At 42.0% G+C, this 17,963-nt stretch overlaps 1 protein-coding gene across 2 annotated transcripts in view; it reads right to left on the bottom strand.

Annotated features, from left to right (window-relative positions):
* Positions 1-17,963, bottom strand: part of TSHZ2 (teashirt zinc finger homeobox 2) — a 214,453-nt gene that overhangs the window by 74,124 nt on the left and 122,366 nt on the right. Inside the window, exon 2 of one of the 2 annotated variants that reach the window (XM_083873401.1) lies at positions 1,874-4,952. In XM_083873401.1, the coding sequence (XP_083729527.1) occupies positions 1,882-4,952 (3,071 nt within the window). In that variant the 3' untranslated portion in view covers positions 1,874-1,881. Of the gene's footprint in view, positions 1-888; positions 4,953-17,963 lie in introns of those variants that run through there. The other variant, XM_083873400.1, reaches the window with a different exon arrangement.

Below are 17,963 nucleotides of genomic sequence, written 5' to 3'. Positions count from 1 at the left end.
ACTGTTGTATTAATATATCTGGCAGATAGCTTTTGTTTGATAGTCCCCAAATTATTGGTTTGCTCTGTTATCTCTTGTGTGGAAACTATGAATGGCAGAGCCTTACTAATCATTAACTGGTGGGGAAGGAAGCAAAGTATGGGATGTTTATCCCTGCCCAGTCTCTCAGGGGTGCTGATTTGGAGTGGCCAGGTAAACAAACAACATTCTAATGTTGGGTTAAAATGCCCAAATAGATACTTTCGGGTATTAGCCCTATTTAGAAAACAAACTCCCTTGGAGTGAGATGGAATTTTGCTGGCTAAAATATGCAGGAAGCATAAATCTCCTCCAACGCAGACAGCACGTACAAGATGTATGCAAAACTTCAATCTTAGTGCACTTGAACGCTGATGTTATACTCCATGGCAATAGCTTACAGTACCAGCCTAAAGTAACCCCTTGATCAGTGGTTTAAATAATTCAAAAGCAGCATTTTTAATGGAGCTTAAGTGACGCAGGGTCCTCGTGCTGGCTTTGGCCACAGAAAGAGTTTCCTAAAGGTTCATGAATATTTGCCGTAAAGCAAATGGGAAATTTTCCCCAAAATGGGGATTGAGCCCCATCCCCTCAATCAGTCAGAGGATGGCCACAAAGCCAGGTGGCATTAGTGACCACTCACAGCACATTTTTAATTTTGACCATCTGACAAATTCATTTTCCGAATGTTATTCAAGTAATGAACACCTTGGAGAGAACTTGGATCTGCCCATGATTGTTCTGTGAACACAAGCAGAGCTGAGTCTGCTTGAGGAATTGCTGGGAACAACTAAACAGAGCCCTCCTGGAAAAAAAAAACTGGTTAGAACAAAAAACTTCTATTTGGACTTTTAGTTGATGTTCTGCATATTTATTTCAATCAAGAATATTCAAGTTTGTGAATCAAGTAAAATTAAAAATGCAAAAATGGTGTGGCATCTGAATATTACATTACATGTTATAAACATTGGTTGTGGCAACTGGTGTATCTTGCAGCAAAAAAAAAATAGCAACACTAACGCAGCCGTATCCTACTAACAGGTCTTGGAAATATTAAGCTTGTAAAAAATCTCAATTAAGCATTAACTCCCCCAGGTTATACGAGAACTTGCACTGAAGTCAGTGATGTTTATGGATTGACTTCCACCAACACGAAGCAAAATATAATCAAACATCTTAAAGATTAAAAAAGGAATGATGGAGAGAGAGGTTAAAATGATGTGACAAAAAAGGCCACTCACAGTAGCAAGTGTTTAAGTAAGTGTAAAATATTAAAATATTTTACAAAACTGAACATCCAAATATCAACAGAAGAATAACTGAACTTCTAGATAGGAACTTTTCAGAGTTATTTGTAGATTCTCGAGGCTGTGTTTGAGATAATGAGGAACTTGGAATAATTGAGATTTTATTAATTTGACTTTGGAATTTTCTTCTTTTTCCCCACCCAAATCAGATTTATTGGTGTGCTAGCACTGAATGAGGTAATAACCTTTTGGATTTCAGTGCTCTTTATCTGCTTTCTTTCCATTCTCACTGCAAAGAGCAGCGCTTAGTTCTTGCATTCCACACGGAAGTGCAGTGGGTGTGAAATAATTTATTCTTGGGAACAAAAGAGAAATGGGCAAAAGGCTATTTTGCAAATAATAAGGGGCAACATTTCTCTCTAGGGCAGCGTGGGTTTGCATTGACCAAGCTCTCTTCCTGAAAACGTTATAAAATGGATGTGTGCATGCGAGGGAGGAGCGGCGCAGCATACACGATGCATTTTATACTGTTTTCCTACTTTTAGGAAAAAGCCTGACGGAGCCTCCTGCAAATGCTGAAATGAAAACTCACTATAGAGCATGCATACCTTAAGAGTTATTCTTCATCCACTTCTGCTACAAATTGTGAATGGTGTTCTGGTGACTTGCTGTGTGTTTTGCTTAGATGAAGTTTTACTGCATGTTTGCTCGCAAATGTCCGACAGCACAACTTACATTTGAACTTAGAGTCTGTGTCCTCTTCTCCAGCTATTGTTTCAGGAGACCTTTGAACTGAAACTCTGGAGATTTCTTGCTCTACCTTGGTTTGCTGCTCCACAGCCAGCCTGTTCATGTCTTTCATTTGGAAACCTAGGTGGGATTCTAAGTGGCTAATGTAAGTAGAGGGGGTTCGGAACTGAGATGCACAGTCGCTGCAATAAAAGACTGGATGTCCTTTGTCCATGTTTTTCAAAAACTTTGTTCCTCCGGTTTTCCTAAGTTGATACTTGACATTTGCCAACCAGTGGCTGATGGTGGTCATCGACAGTCCAGTGAATTTGGAAATCTGCATCCGCTCCTGTGGGCCTAGATCTGATAATAAATATTTACCTTCAGATGTCTGGAAGAGGCTGGAAGCAAACTGAGCTTGCAAAATGAGCAGATGCTGAGGGTTCCAGTTTGACTGCCTGCCCTTCCTTTTATGCAGAGTGGAGACTTCCGTGGAGACGTCCTCGAAGCGTCGGACATCTATTTCCAACTTCATGGACGGGATCCTTGAAGATGCAGCAGGTTTTGGTGTGGTAGCTTTGGGAAGAACTTTGACCATGTCGGCGATGTCAGACAGAGCGTGCTTTTGAGGTGGAGAAGTACAAGATTGTGCTTGAGCTGACTCAGCTTTCTTGCCTTTGGATTTGGTCAGGTCAATAGGCTGATCATTGTTTTCGAACAGATAGTGCCTGGATGCGCTTGCAGGCTTTGGCGGGGTTGGAGCGGGAGATAAAACTGGCTTCTCCATCATATTGAGATTGGGCTTGTGGAACATGGAAATTGTGCTAGAGCTGGGGCTGCAGTTGGATTGAGGCTGTAAGGGCTCAGTGGCTTTGCCCAGGTGATTGTTCAGGACTGACTGCAGCGCGCTCAGGGGGTTCACACAGGGCAGCTCCGAGGAGTGGTTGGCAGCAGCACAACCATTACTGAGAGAAGCTGCTGGTGGCTCCTTGAGGACTGGCTTTTCTTTTCCACTGTCCTCTTTAATTTTGTCTTCTTCTTTCAAGGGACACGGTTCTGTCTTTTTTGGCTCCACAGAGGCTTCAGCTTTGAGGAGAGGTTCCTTCTCACTCTGGCTGAGTGAGGCCGGCTCAGCCTGGACTCCCTCCTTAGCATAGTCCTTTTGTACCTCCTCCTTCTCCTCAGCCTCCTTCTTCACTTGAGTGCACTGGCTCACATTTGCTGAGATAGGGACCAGAGGCATCACCTTCCACTTGGGCGCTATGGGCCTCAATTTATTGGTCATGGTTGGCCTGATTTGGAGCACCTGGGACCCCACAGGCAAGGACGGCTTGGCTCCCTCAGAGAGCTGGTAAGCTGCGTGGATGCTGGGATAGGCACTCCAGCTGGGAGCTCCGTTCTGGGCCTTATTGATGGCTGTTGTGACAGTGTTCTCCAAGGACTTTAAAATGTCCCCGCCGCCCTTTGAACCATCTTCTAAATCTTCTTCTCGGAGGTACTGGTATTTCATTGTGGGATCCAGGGGTTTCTGAAGAGTGTCTTCGTACTCCTCAGTTTTCATTGCTTTCTCATCTTTGTTTGCATCGTCAGCTTTATCTTTTTTACTTTCCTTTTTAAGTTCAGAGGCAGGACCTATGCATTCTGCAGATGATTTACTAGTTGATTTTGAAATGGGGCTGTCACTGGCTGGTGCTTCAGACAGCGATTGCATTTTTTCCACAGCTAAAGGATCCAGAACAAGCTGCTTTCCTTTCTTCGAAGCTGAACTCGTGACTTTCAAGAAATGGCCAGTGACCATCATGTGGGTCGTGAGCTGCTGCAGGGTATCGTGGGAGCTTCCACATTCCATGCACTTCAAAATCTGGGATTTGCAGGCCTCGAACTGCCAGGTGTAGCTGGCCCCGTTCTGGTACCCGTAGCGGTTGTTGGAGGAGAGCTGCAGGTTGGCATTCTTCTGGGGAGAGAAGCTGTCGGAGAAAGACCCCGTTGTGGAGTCGGGGGAGCAAGGCCTGTTCACATCAAACACACGTTTCTTGGCTGGAGTGACCATTTTTGAAGAAATGGTTGGTACCGGCTCCTTCAAAGGCACTTTTTGGTAATGTTTTGTTTTTATCATATGAACACTCAGATCTTGAAGGGAATCAAAAGAGTCACCACAGAACATACACTTCAGAACTTTTTGTGCATCTTCCTTGTCCATGTCCTGGAACGCCCTTTTCCGGGGCTTGGAGTAGCTGGTAGGTCTGTGCTTGTCCTTTTTGTGGTTGTCATCCTGGTAGTGCCCTGTCTCGTTCATGTGGACCGTGAGTTCCACCAGGGTGTCGTAGGCAGCGCTGCACTGCCGGCAGCGGAACCGGCTGGCGCCCGTGAACACAGTCCCGCACATTTTACTGCTCTGCCTGTAGAGCTGCACCGAGCTGAACAGGTTGGGCTTGGAGACAGGCCTGGAAGGTAAATTCTGCTGCAAGCTCTTGGACAGCGCGTCTTGGTGCCAATCGAAATCGGCTTTGTTCCCTCCGTTCCTGTTGTCGCAACTCCTCTTTTCAGAGTTGGACAACTTGAAACCCAGCCCCAAGCCTGTCCAGTAAGAGTCCGACAGGATGTTGGCATAGACTGCTGTCATTTTATCCATGCAGTCGTGTGCTTCGCTCTGGGCTTTGGGGTGGGCACTGCTTTTGGGGTCCTGGGGCTCCCTGGAGCAGATGTTTTTGATATCTGCCACATGGTCACTGCCGTCACTCAGCAGTGACTCGTTCTCCGCGTCCTGGTTGGATATGTGGCTGACGGGGGAATTCTGGAAACTGAAGTTCCCTTTCTGCTCAGGACCCACTTCGTGCTCCTCGTCCGTGCCAGTGTCATTGCTGCCCTGCAGCTGAGCAGTGGAGTTGTTGTCATCGTCATCTTCTTCCTCCTCCTTTATATCTTCCTCTTCCTTTAAGTCTTCCTCTTGGACATAACCTGAAATGTAATGTCAATATATGAAATAATCTGTTAAAGGGGAATGCTACAGTTCCAGTTTTCTACTTTGACAACGCGTATTTTCTTTACTGGATTTTGTTTTAATCTATAACTACATTGTCTGTTAGTTCTGGAGGTGAAAAAAAGCCAAATGATGTCTCCTTTTTTTGTGAAGGTTGCTGCATTTTGTTGGCAGATGATCATAATTCTTTATAACTGCCAGAGATCCCGAGTTAATAATTTTCCTGTCACAGGAATATAATTCTAACTGTCCTGTAATGGGACAGTTGGAAAATTCATATGTAAGAATTTAAAGTTTATACTAAAAGCTTCAAATCTATGAAATTGTTTTTAGCCTTGGTGAGAGAAAGGGTTGAATTTGCAAGGAAGAGAAGAAAAATAAGTGCCACAATCTTCCTGGTTCAGAGCATCATTTAGGTACAGTAACCTTTTGCCACTTGATCACCTAAAAATGGACTTTGGAATGTACACAAAATAATTTATATGTCAAAATGCAACATCTGAAAGCATTAATAGGCATAAGCAAAACCCTTTTGTTTATAAAAGTAATGTACTGTGCACCATAAAAGCAAATTGTGCCTCAGTAAAATCCATAAATTTCAGGCCAAGAACCCTTGGAATTTACAGATTTGACAGAGATAGACCAATGTTAATTGTAAAACTGGAAAAGTAGAACAAATCCAAAAGGATTTTATTTGGCAAATTATCTCTTTGATTACTGAGATGAACTTGATTCTGGAAGAGTATATTTAGAATCCAATTCCTTTGCATTATCTGACATTTGTTTTAGGGCTCTTTAAGAATCTGGCTCACTTTGCTCCCTTGAATTTGGTACTCCTGACCCAAAAATATCCTTCTAGCAAATCCAGAGAAAATGCCCCACCTTCCTGATGACCATCTGGACAAAGCCTTCATTTTCCAATCTATGTGCATGGTCTGACCCCTTCCCACAGGTTTGCCATCAGGCCAAAGGAATGAACCAGAACCAAAGGAACCATTGCCTGGATGAAGGTGCAGCACAAGAAGAGGGAAATGATGGTTCTCTGTGTGATGGGAGCTCAGAAATCCATGTGTTATCTTTCCCACACCCTTGCCATGATTTTAGGAACTGCCAGGCTTAGAGCTGAGCTTGTCAGAGCTGGGCTTGGCTTATTCCAGGGGTGGTAGCAGAAGCTGTCACAACCAGAGGCAAAGACACAGCAGTGGCTCTGAACAAATGACCTGCACATCACTTTAGCCTGATGAAATAGTAATAATCACACAGTAGGAGGAACACTGTGCTCTTCAGCAGAAGCTTTCAGCCAAGCAGCTAAATATTAAATGTTAAGTGCTAAATATTAAAACGAATCCCTTTAGCATGTGCAGGGTCACAGCAAACTTTAACAGGTGATCAGACTGGAGCAGCAGCAAAGACAACACTTAGACCTCAATCGTTTCTTCTCCTCCCTAAACTTTTCCCTAATAACCAGATACTTTCCCTTTGTTTGTGTTTTTTGGGGGGACCCAGGAGAAGGCAGGGACATGGAGGTGGCAGGAGGTCCCCAGGTGAGGAGCAGTGACCCTGTGACACACGGCCCCTCTCCAGGACGTGTACCAGTGCCAGGCACATCACACAACCACAACAAGGAGGGGATCCAAGGAAGGAATCAGACACACCACACGACAAAGAGCATTCCCAGAGCTTTGGGTCACTGCAAATTGCATTTTCCATTCCAGCACCAATCCTTTGAGTGTCGTTAACCCATTTTTCACCAGGAGTTGAGTTTTCCTTTGGAAGGTACATACAGTAGTTTATTCCTCACAAACTCCTTTGTCCTTCTCTAGGAAAAGCAGAAGTACCAGACAGCTGCACATCCCCCACAATATGGGTAAAATTTGCTGCTTAATTAGGCATTGACGTGTTTACTATAACCTTTACAGAAGAGTAACTTGTGTTGAGGAATCCTCTTTTTTTTGTGGTGTCTGTGTAAGATACTGACACAATCTCATGTCAGTGGGAGAAGGAACAAGTTCCAGTATCTCCAGAGGGTCTACTGGGAATCCAGAGAGGGATTCTCCATCAGGAACTGTAGTGACAAAGAAGGAGGAATGGCTTCAAACTGACAGAGGAGAGGTTTGGAATAGAGATAAGGAGGGAATCCTTCCCTGTGAGGGTGAGGAGGCACTGACACAGGGTGCCCAGAGAAGCTGTGGCTGCCCCTGGGTTCCTGGAAATGTCCCAGGCCAGGCTGGATGTGGCTTGGAGCAGCCTGGGATATTGGAAGGTGTCCCTGCCCATGACAGGGTTGGCACTGGAGATTCTGTGACTCTGTGATCCTAACTTGACAGAAAGCACCATCAAAATTTCACAAAACCATCAGTCACATCTGTTTTAATGGTTTAGGGGTTTGGGCAGCTTTAAAAACACATTTCAGTATCCTCCCTGTAAAAGCATTTCTGTTTATGTAAATGATTTAAATTGCTGTGGGCATTTTAAGGACAGCAGAGACCAGTTCTACGAGACAACCTCGGGTACAAGAGATGCTCGTGTTCTTCCAACAGGGCTTTTTAGTAAGATTTCATTGGACATGAAGGGATGTAGCTGGTTAACAGAAATAACATTAATTTAAGTGGACTTTGCATTATTTATTTTCGAAGTAAAGAGTGTCTTATATCTGCACACCCACATGCTTTAAATGCAGAGTCTGTAATAAGTAGCATAAATTTTGCACGTCACACTGATGTCCGTGTAATAAATTGTTGAGTGACCTGTTCTCTTCCCACCAGTTCTCCCCCAGGCTTATTCTGACATTCCAAACCTCTGAGATCCTCATGTGTAACTGTGTAACGGGGAAGAAAAGAACATGAAAGAAATCCAGACTCAGTCAGTGGATGAATGCTTCCTCCCTTTCCTAGATGGAAATTTTTTCCCATCGAAATTAAGCAGGCCCAGGCAGATGGAAAAGATGGGAAAAGTGCAGTCCTGAAGAAGTGGGAGACTGAAATGTCACTATCATTAAGGATTGACAAAACTCAGGAGCTTCGAAGCATTGAATGGAAGCAATTTTGGGCTTCTTAAATTGGAAATGCAGCCTTTGGTTTAGTGCTGATTGATCTCAAGATGGGATAGGGCAAAATCAGTAAGGATAATATTATTATATGGATAATAATCACAAATATAATTCCAAATTATTTGGTTTCTTAATTCCCCCCTGTATCTTTGTGCTTGGATTCATGGCAACCTCAGAAACTGCTTCTCTAGGATGAGAACTGCAATAAACAGCTGGTTTATTCTTCAAATATGACATTTTCTTAGCTATTTCTGGAATATTTCCACAGAGGAGCTAAAATAAATCAGGTCCAGTTAATACACCTGCAAAAACTGGGTCTAAACCCATTCCCCTGCAGAGAGCGCTAAGCCAGGCTCCCACAGGGGTGAATCCAGCACTGACACCAGCACTAACCCAGGAGTGGCACAACTTCTTTTTTTTTTTTTTTTTTTTTTTTTTTTTCATCACTCCTGACCTGAATCATGAAGTGTCAATACAGCTTTTTGTCAAAAGTCTTCATTCTGACTGGTGGCTTTTCCACCAGTGGATATTATTTTCACTTTCGTGAAATTTGAACTATTTTCACTCAAATTTGCTCTTTTTCCATGTAGAGAAACATTTATTAAAATAAATGTGTATATACATATACATATATATAGATGTATATACATATTTCTTTCCAAGACTGGAAAATTTATTTTCTGCCAAGAGAAGGGACAGTGAATCATTGTCCAGAACAGCTCTACTAATCCATGTAAAACCCATGGCACCACCTGCACTTCCTCAGCCATACATATTCCAGTTTCCCTTGAAACAACATCATCAGGAAAGCAATCTCACACTGCTAGAAGGTGATCTTGTTCCCTCCTTGTCTGGCTTCTGCTCAGACATCTTTTTGTGTTTGGCAGAAGCTGTTTCTTTCTCTGAAAGGTTCCAGGCAGATAATGGATAGTGACCACTTCTCATTCCTCCTTCTCCAAGATGTCGAACTGCATTAAGCACCCACAGACAAATCTTAACCTGGCTCTTTGTAGGAGTTCAGAGCTACAGTTTCATCCCAGTCTGAAAATCAACTGAAGAGAGAAATCGGCAGCTGGGGGAAAAATATTTCCCTAATCCATTGCATAACTCTTTACCAAAGACATTTTTGGAATTTAATGGGATTAAAACCAATAGAACACTCTAGAAAAGCAATGGAATTCCATGGAAATAACTCTCACAATGTGAAATTTGTCATAAAGGAGTTAATTGTGGAATTTCAGAGTTTTTAAGGCTGTGTTCAACATTTCTGTACCACGGAAATAACTTCCTGCGAATTTCTCTGAGGTGGAAAGAAAACTCAGAGGAAGGTTCCTGAATCTGGCACAGAGAGCACCTGGCTCTGAATGATGGATGGAAGGGACAAAGGGACATCTCTGTCACCTGGCTGAAAGTCCTGGCATTGAGCTGTAGTTCCAAAGCCAGGTGCAGCCCAAGGAAGGTTTTAAGGCTGAAAATGCTCAGTTTGCTGGGAGGCCAGCTCATTAATTTGGATAATGGGGCGTTTTTTGTATCTTTTGCTGCTGTTACTATTTGCCATCACACCCACACTGACTTTGCAGTGGCTCAATGTGCATCACCACCACGGTGACAAATTTTGTGTCCAAAACAAGCACCTCAAAGGGGGGATTTTCCCCAAATTCCTTTGAGGTTTTTTTTTCCCCTAAAAAATTATTTTTCAAATAGTTAAAGCAGCTGATTCCCAGGCATGAATTCCTGCCTCTTGCAGAGTAGGAGAAGGAACACCCACCACCATCCACTGCAGGAGGACAGGAGCAAGGAGAAGAGTGGCTTCCACACTGCCTGAATTCTAACACACAAAGGCAATCCCATGAAGCCATAACTATTATTTATATACGATGCTGAAATGAAGCAATTTGGGGCTTTCATTTTGTTGTACTTTAATTAGAGTTGTATTACAAAGTTTTCTATTAAATATCCAATTTCCTACTGGTTAAAAAGGCAAAATACCCCCGAGTTTCAGTGGGCCTTTAGCAGCCACACCAGAACAGAGTCTGTCTTTTGCTCTCCATCCTGCACAGTTATGAGCCAAATGATCAGTGGCTGGAGGGAACTGCTTTTGAATGACCCATGAACTCAAAAACAATAATAAAGCAGGAAAAAAACAAGTAAAAAGAGAGGTGAGGTGATGTGAGCTGCTGAGCTGAGTGCAGAGGAGGGAAGGAATTACTGTGGGGTTTTTTCTTGAATAATTTTCCTTAAGGATAGCGTTGTTTGCATAGGCAGTTATTGAATAAAAAGCAGCTCTGGATTTAGTCAGTTTGAATCCATCCCATGCCATGTCCTGGCTGCTGCAGGAAAGGATTCAACCACATAAATATTTTCTACAAACTCCTGGAACTGACAATGCCAATTTTATAACCAGCTGATGGTGCTTGGTGACGCCCAGATTGTATTTCCAACTAAAATGCTCCTAAAGAATGTTGTGACTGCAAAGAGCTCAACCTCCCCCTTGCCCCAACCACCCCAGCTGTCCTCCCTCACACCTCACTCCTGTCCTGGCCTCAGCAGGTGAGGTTTGGGGCAGGTGTCACATCCCCAGGTGAGGTTTGGGGCAGGTATCACATCCCCAGGTGAGGTTTGGGGCAGCCACACATCTCCAGATGAGATTTGGGGCAGGTGTCACATCCCCAGGTGAGGTTTGGGACAGCCACACATCCCCAGGTGAGGTTTGGGACAGTCACACATCCCCAGGTGAGGTTTGGGGCAGGTTTGGGACAGTCACACATCCCCAGGTGAGGTTTAGGACAGTCACACATCCCCAGGTGAGGTTTGGGACAGTCACACATCCCCAGGTGAGGTTTGGGGCAGGTTTGGGACAGTCACACATCCCCAGGTGAGGTTTGATGCAGTCACACATCCCCAGGTGAGGTTTGGGGCAGGTTTGGGACAGTCACACATCCCCAGGTGAGGTTTGATGCAGTCACACATCCCCAGGTGAGGTTTGGGGCAGGTTTGGGACAGTCACACATCCCCAGGTGAGGTTTGGGACAGTCACACATCCCCAGGTGAGGTTTGGGGCAGGTTTGGGACAGTCACACATCCCCAGCCCAGTTGAGAGCTCCACTCAGTTCCTGGTGCAGGTACAAAAGCTGCTCTCCAAGATACAGCACAGCCTGAAAAATCCAAGGGATACAGTAGCAGCAAATATGTTTTCCTCATTAGTCACTTTAATTGCACCAGTGTAAATCACTTTACTGATGAAAAGAGAACTCTGAAACTTTTGTCTGCCTTTGCCTTTCTTCTGTTTTCTCTTGTCCTATTTATTGTTGTGGAAAAGAGCAGAGTGGCTTTGTAAATTTATAGATTACTTCATTTAAAATCCAAGTTTCAAATTATGTTTTCCCTCTTTCATTATCCTAGGTTGCCCTAAGTACCAATCTAAATTTCTTTCAATGGCACGAGCTACCAATCAGAATCACAAAAAAAAAAATATATATATATCTATAGAAATTGAAATTGTAATGAGTCTTACCAGTGTATTGCTAACACTTTGGTTCATTTGATATGAACTTTGTTTTTTTAAAGTACCACATGGTAAGGCTTTGAAACTTCAGTTTGTAAAAAAAACTGTAACAGCCTTACAGCCTTTGAAGTCACTACTGATATAACTCTGAACAGATCCATTCAAGTTCAACTAACATCAGACAAATGTTTAGTGTATCAGAGGAAGCCACAAAAGCAAGGATTTCATCAATATTTCACAACAGCCTCAGGGAAACTGTAGATTGCAATGCTGTAGGGCAGCTAATGGAATTACACACAAGGGTTTTGTACATTTAAAATAAGCAGCTACTAAAAAAATTACCCTTCAGTTTGATAGAAACTGTATAAAACTGCAGATGGGAAACAATTAAATAGCTACCAACATTTATCCATGTCAGCCTGATAGGTCATTTAATAACAGGTATTTCTTTCCTCCTTTCTTTTTTTTTTTTTTTTTTTTCCTGGTAGGGCAATAATAAAGATTAACATTTATGAAAAGTAGCATAAAATATAGTGCAGCCAAATGAATAATTAAAGATGCTTCTGAAGAATTTGTTTGCTATTGTATGGCTGTGAAGACTGCTCTCCAGTAATGAAGTACATTTATATTAACTACAATTATAAATAGAAAGAAGATGAGGATTATGTTTACGGACACTTGCTTGTTATCCTAAAAAAAAATAAATAAAATAAATCTTTGTCTTGTTTCTATTGAATCCCTGGCTTATCTCATGGACAGCACGTTCTCCTTGGAAGGAGCTGGGCCTGGCTTGGAGAGTGTGCTGCACATGGAGGAGGACACAGGACACGAAATAAACCCTGAGAGATCAACAACCAGAACATTCCCTGGAGAGGCTCTTGGGCAGAGAGGAGAATTCAGCCCTGAGAGCACAAGGTTTGTTCTAAAACCAGATCCACAGGGTTCCTTCTCATTGCTCTGTTCAGACCTTGCAGAGCCAGCCCTTCACGCTGCTGGCTTTGGGTGTTTAGGCTGGGAAATTGCTGTTTCTGTTAATAACTCATCAATAGTACCATGGGAGAGACAAAGTATTTGATTCCTGTTGTGAAAAGTCACACTGGATCACTGCTGGGATTATTTCTTGGCCAGTCCAACTCAAACCAGAGCAGCTTGGCTAAATCCAACAGAGTACTCAGTCTGCTGGAGAAGACCCAATTCAAGAGAGCTCCTAAACCTTTGTCCCTTTTGGGGTAAGAGCAGTAAAGTGTAAAAGAAAATCCAGAGATGAGGCCAGCAGCACTCCCCCCATGTTTTATTAAAGCTCAGAATTCCTGCCCAGATGAAGATGTTGAACAAAAGACAAGCCCCTTGCAATAAAGCATTGTCCAGCACCTCCTATACTGATTTTTAGGAAATATTAATATGTTTTAAAAGTGCACTACTATAACATCTGTCTAAAGAGCAGTGGGCCTTTGGATTTTCCTGTTGGCTGCTCAGTCCCAGTGCAGCTCCAGTAAGATCTGCTTTAAGCCAGGTTTATCAGTAATACCCACAAATCTGTGCTGGTTACTCAGAGCTGCTTAAATGCTGCAGCATCATTTCTCTCTCAACATCTCTTCAGATAAGATACATAAGTAGAAAGTGGGAGTATAATGAAATCTATCTTCCTCATCTGCCTGCTTTGTTTTGATCTTGCATTCCAGGCAACAAAAAAAAAAAAAAAAAAAAAAAAAAAAAAAAAAAAAAAAAAAAAAAACCTGCAAATAATTTTGAAGTGTGAATTTTCCCTCGTCGGGATGGCAGCGTTGAGGGAAGAATCCACAGCTCATCAAGTGGCTGATTTCCCTCTTTATTTCCCTTCCTGCTGCATGTGGTGGGTCCAGATGAACACTCTGCTTTTTTGGTGACAAATCTGATGGCCAGAAAACGTTGACTTGTGACCATCAGGCTTGCCTGCACTTAGAGCCACATCACCATCAGAGCCCTAAGGCAGCATGAAGGTCATTACCCCCGACAGCATCTTCCTTCCACCAACTTCCCAGAGATGTAAGCAATAAGCACTTGCCAGAGATTGATATGATACTTTGTGAGTAATTTGGATGAACTATAACACTAACCCAGTAAAGTATTATAATTTTAAATGTGTCCAGAAAATAATTGAAATTCTGGTTTAGCTTCATCATAATGCGCGGTGCTGGGGATATTTAACAGCTGACTAGTTTAGCATGAATATTGCTTTACAAATGAGGTCATATTGTTTTTAAGAAACAATATTGCTATCAAACATGTTTAGGAGGAAAAGCAAGAGATTATGAGTACACTTTTAACCTTTCTGTCTCTTTCTATATCTGTTTACTATGGTGATTTAGGTGCTCAGTGTTGTTTGAAGGCAAACATAGAAGGTTCTGGCATTTAAAAGAGATCCAGTAATGAGCAACTGGCAGTCAGATTCTTTCTTATTATTACTCTGTCACAAAACCTCTGTTCTACATCACTCCATCTTTGCAAAACCAGTCAGAGATGAGAAAGGTCAAAACATCTCCTTCAGACGTGCAGACACAACACCTTTGCAGAAGGAGGGATACCTAAACAAGCCATCCAAAAGAACAAAATATGGAGAATTAAACAATAATTTATAATTATTAATAAATTTGACACAAAATATGGATAATTTCCATTCACCTCTACAATATTTGGGTATTTCTCTGCCAGGGAAGGGGCACACAGAGGTTTTGATGATGCTTTTCCTGTCTCATTGCAGCCAACAGAGCCAGGGCTGGGAGAAGAATCAGCCTGTGATCCTTTGAAATCCCTTTCAAAAATGAAAAAACTTTTAAGATCCTGCCTGAAATATTCTGTTTGAGAGGCACAACCTCAGGTGACTCTTGGAGCACAAACTTGAAACCAGTTTTGCCTGAAATTAGGGGGAATCCTCTCCTGTCATTCCCTTGATTACCAATGTAAACACACTGCGTGTTTATTATTACCTCTGCTATTTCATTATTTATTGATTTGATTGATTTATTTCCTCTTTTGTTATTTACTGCCTCCAACACCATCACTGCCCTGCCAAAATCTGTTACCAATGTGGAATAAAATTCTTCCTTCCCCCAAAATCTCCCTGCTTTGATTCACTCCTTTCTCTTTCCTCTCTCTTTCCACTCAACCTGAGATGTTGCCCCACAGTTTCCTTGCAGATGTAAAGAGCTTTTTAATAGTAAGAATTCTAATAATTTTCAGTAGTTAAAATCAGTACTGTTGGCTCCGTTCTGCAAAGAAACTTGTGCAAAACAAATCAATCCATGTCAAAAGGAAAAAACTTCCAACTGATATGGAAAATAAACTCAGTGGCCAAGTATCTATCAAGATTCATAAAATAATGGAAATTTCAAGGGAAAAAAAAAAAAAAAAAAAAAAAAAAAAAAAAAAAAAAAAAAAAAAGAAAAATCATTGAAATGAAAATATTAAGCTGTGTTCTTTTAAATTGGGTCTCAAATGATCCAAGGAAGGGTTGAGAGCCAGGGCCAGTGCACAGATCATTTACAGACCATAATCAGCCCAGTCTCAGTCTGCATTCCTGCCCTGTCCTAAGTGATATCTGACATTTATCACACGGACAGAGCATGAAAAAAAGAGGCAGCAACAACAGGAGGCTGCAGCTGCACAGGCTCAGCTTTTCCTGAATCTCAGCAAGAAATAACAACTCTGAGTTATGAGCAAAAACTGCAGTAATCAGAGAGGTCATTAGTGACAGAAACAACTTCTCCAGCACAGGTACCATGATGTCACCACTGCCGAGGAGAGGGACCCCAGAGGGCACAAAAAAGCCATTTATTACTTCCAGCAGAAGTGGATCTGAGGCCTGCAGGAGGTCACAAAACACTCCAGTGATCAAAAATCCAGACTGAAGTCCTGAAAGAGCTGAAAGGATGGATTAACTATGACCCAGCTCTACAACAGAGTAACAAAACTTTATACAAAACTTTATGAACTGCCCCACTTTTATTTTTTTTTTTTTTCTAGAGCCTCTCAGACTTGGAAGGAAACACAACAGAGGGTACCTGATCTCTACCAAATTATTAGGAATACTGACTTTCAAATTGACTTGGTGCTGCAGGCAAGTCCAAATATTTAAAAAAAAGCGCCATTAAAATAAAGGACTATTTAAAAATGTTTGCAGAATTAAAATACATCAATTATCATTCTACTAATCCCAAGGGTAAGTGCAGAATTTTCATGTGATTAAATCCACAGAAAAAAGCAGAAAATTCTGTGGTTTTGTTTTAATTTCTCCCTCCTCCATTTGATCAACATTTAAGTGGGACACCATCCCTGGAGATCTGAACTTGGGCAGAGGAGTAAAATGGGTCTGGGTGTTTATTAGGGCATCATTTTCTGTCTGTGGAGCATCATTTATTTCCAGGGGAAGGGCCCATGCCAGGCCAGGATCAACTCCTGGAACAGCCAATCCATCAGGTGGGAGCAACAGAGGAACAAGGAATGGCTGGAAAAGGAGGAAAAGCTGAAATGGATGGAAGTGGGGAAGTAATAAGAAAGTGATCAGTGAAAGTACAAGCGCCAGGAAATAAATCAATCAGAGCAGAGCTGGCTCTGAGAGGGTTCCCTTCAACGTGAGCAGGGCTTCAACCTCCACAGCAACACGGGGAGCTGGAAGGTTTTCCCTCAAAATTCTCCTGGGATTCAGGAGGATGAGCAGAGCAGAATTATTGGAGGAAATTAGAAAGCTCAGTCTGTTTTCTGAGAGATGCAGGGAGAGGTTGGGACAAGGAACATTTCAGGGAATTCTGGACGTTGCATTTCTTTCAATATTCCAACTGTGTTTATTCTGTGGAATTGTGGCACGTTCAGATTTTAAACAGACCCCTGGAGCAATAACTGAAATAAGAAATAGAGTGGGAAGTGCAGAGTCTTATAATAAAAGGCTCACACACTAACTTTGACTTCCTGAACACAAACCCACCCAATAATTTTACTGAGGCTTGGATTCAAACCAGGAAAATCCATTTGCTACCAAAAATCTGATTATTCACGACAAAAAAAAAAAAAAAAAAAAAAAAAAAAAAAAAAAAAAAAAAAAAATCTTGTACACCTTATCTAGCCCAGGTTTTGTACTGGGGGCTGATAATGTGAAAGCAAAACTTGTAACTTGTGCTGTTTTTATCCTTGGGAGCTGTGGAAGGGCAGTTCTGCAGAGCTCTTTGACAACACACCAGGAGACTCTGGCTGTGGACACCAAGCCCGACTTGATTTGCTAAGTAGAGAAAGTCCCTGAGGATTTTATGGGTAAAGTTGATTTGGAGCTATAAAATTGAAGCATTTATTACAGACCAGAGGCCAACAACACTCCATTACAGACTGTCTAAACACTTTCAGTTTATCCACTAGGTTCAAATCCAAACTGTGCTTCCCTTTCAAAGCATCTAGGCCTGGTTTTCTTTCTCTTTCTACCAGCAATAACACCTTAAAAAAATGCATTTTTAATGTGTTTATCAATCTAAAATTTAAATTAAGGCAAAGCCTGCTGCAGAATGAGCCAATACCTGCACAAGGTTTGTCTTGAACAACTCCCAGTTCTTGTATATGTGGACTAATTGCTGTTTCCACCAATGCACAGCTGGAATTTGGCCAGGCTGTATCTGAATTTTGGAATTTTATTTTATTTTTATTTCTATTATACTGCTCCTTCTGTGCAGTCAGTTCCCTCACACCCACTGGAAATGGGTTGCACAAACAAAAGAGAGGAAAACATGTTTAAAGGGAGAAGTTGCAGAAAGACTGAAACTGCTTTTAATCCATTATTTAAGAATTCACCATGTTTCAGTCTCTGGCCCTTTCAAACAAGTCTTTAAACACTCACTGGGAGGAAAAGCAGCCAAAAGTGTCAGGGGCAGCTTGATTTCACCAACCCTTGGGGTCTGTGGAGCTCCAGGCACTGAGGAGAAAAGCCTGACCCTGAAGGGTTTAATTTCTAATCATTTTTCAGGTGTTAATGATATATTAACGTTTCAACGTACAAGAACATGATTTTCTCACTGGTTTAACTCTTCTGAAGGAAAAGGATTTAGAGAGGGGAAGAACTGGCTCAATGTTTTGTTTTTCTTGGCTCTCTCTTGTTCCTGGTGCTGTTTCTTTTTGTCTGATGGGCACCTACAGGTCACAGAATCATTTAAGGTGGAAAAGACATCCATGGTCATTGAACCCAAACATTAATTCCAGTGAAGATTTTTTTGGGGGTAATAATTCCATTTTGTGGAAGGCAAAGTGTTGCCCTCTGCTTTGGAAATGAAACAGTGAATTTCACCTCCTCAGTTAGCATGAATCTAAAAAAAAAAATTAAAAGGATAAGATGATTTCCCATATTATTTCCTACTTTGTTCATCCTCACGTGATTCAGACACATAAAATATATAAAATTCATCTTCTTCCCAACACAAT

Source organism: Zosterops lateralis (assembly GCF_965231275.1).
Source record: "Zosterops lateralis genome assembly, chromosome: 16".
In the NCBI taxonomy this organism is placed as follows: Eukaryota; Metazoa; Chordata; class Aves; order Passeriformes; family Zosteropidae; genus Zosterops; species Zosterops lateralis.
Note: the sequence above shows the minus strand (reverse complement) of the source record. Positions and strands in the feature narration are given on the sequence as shown.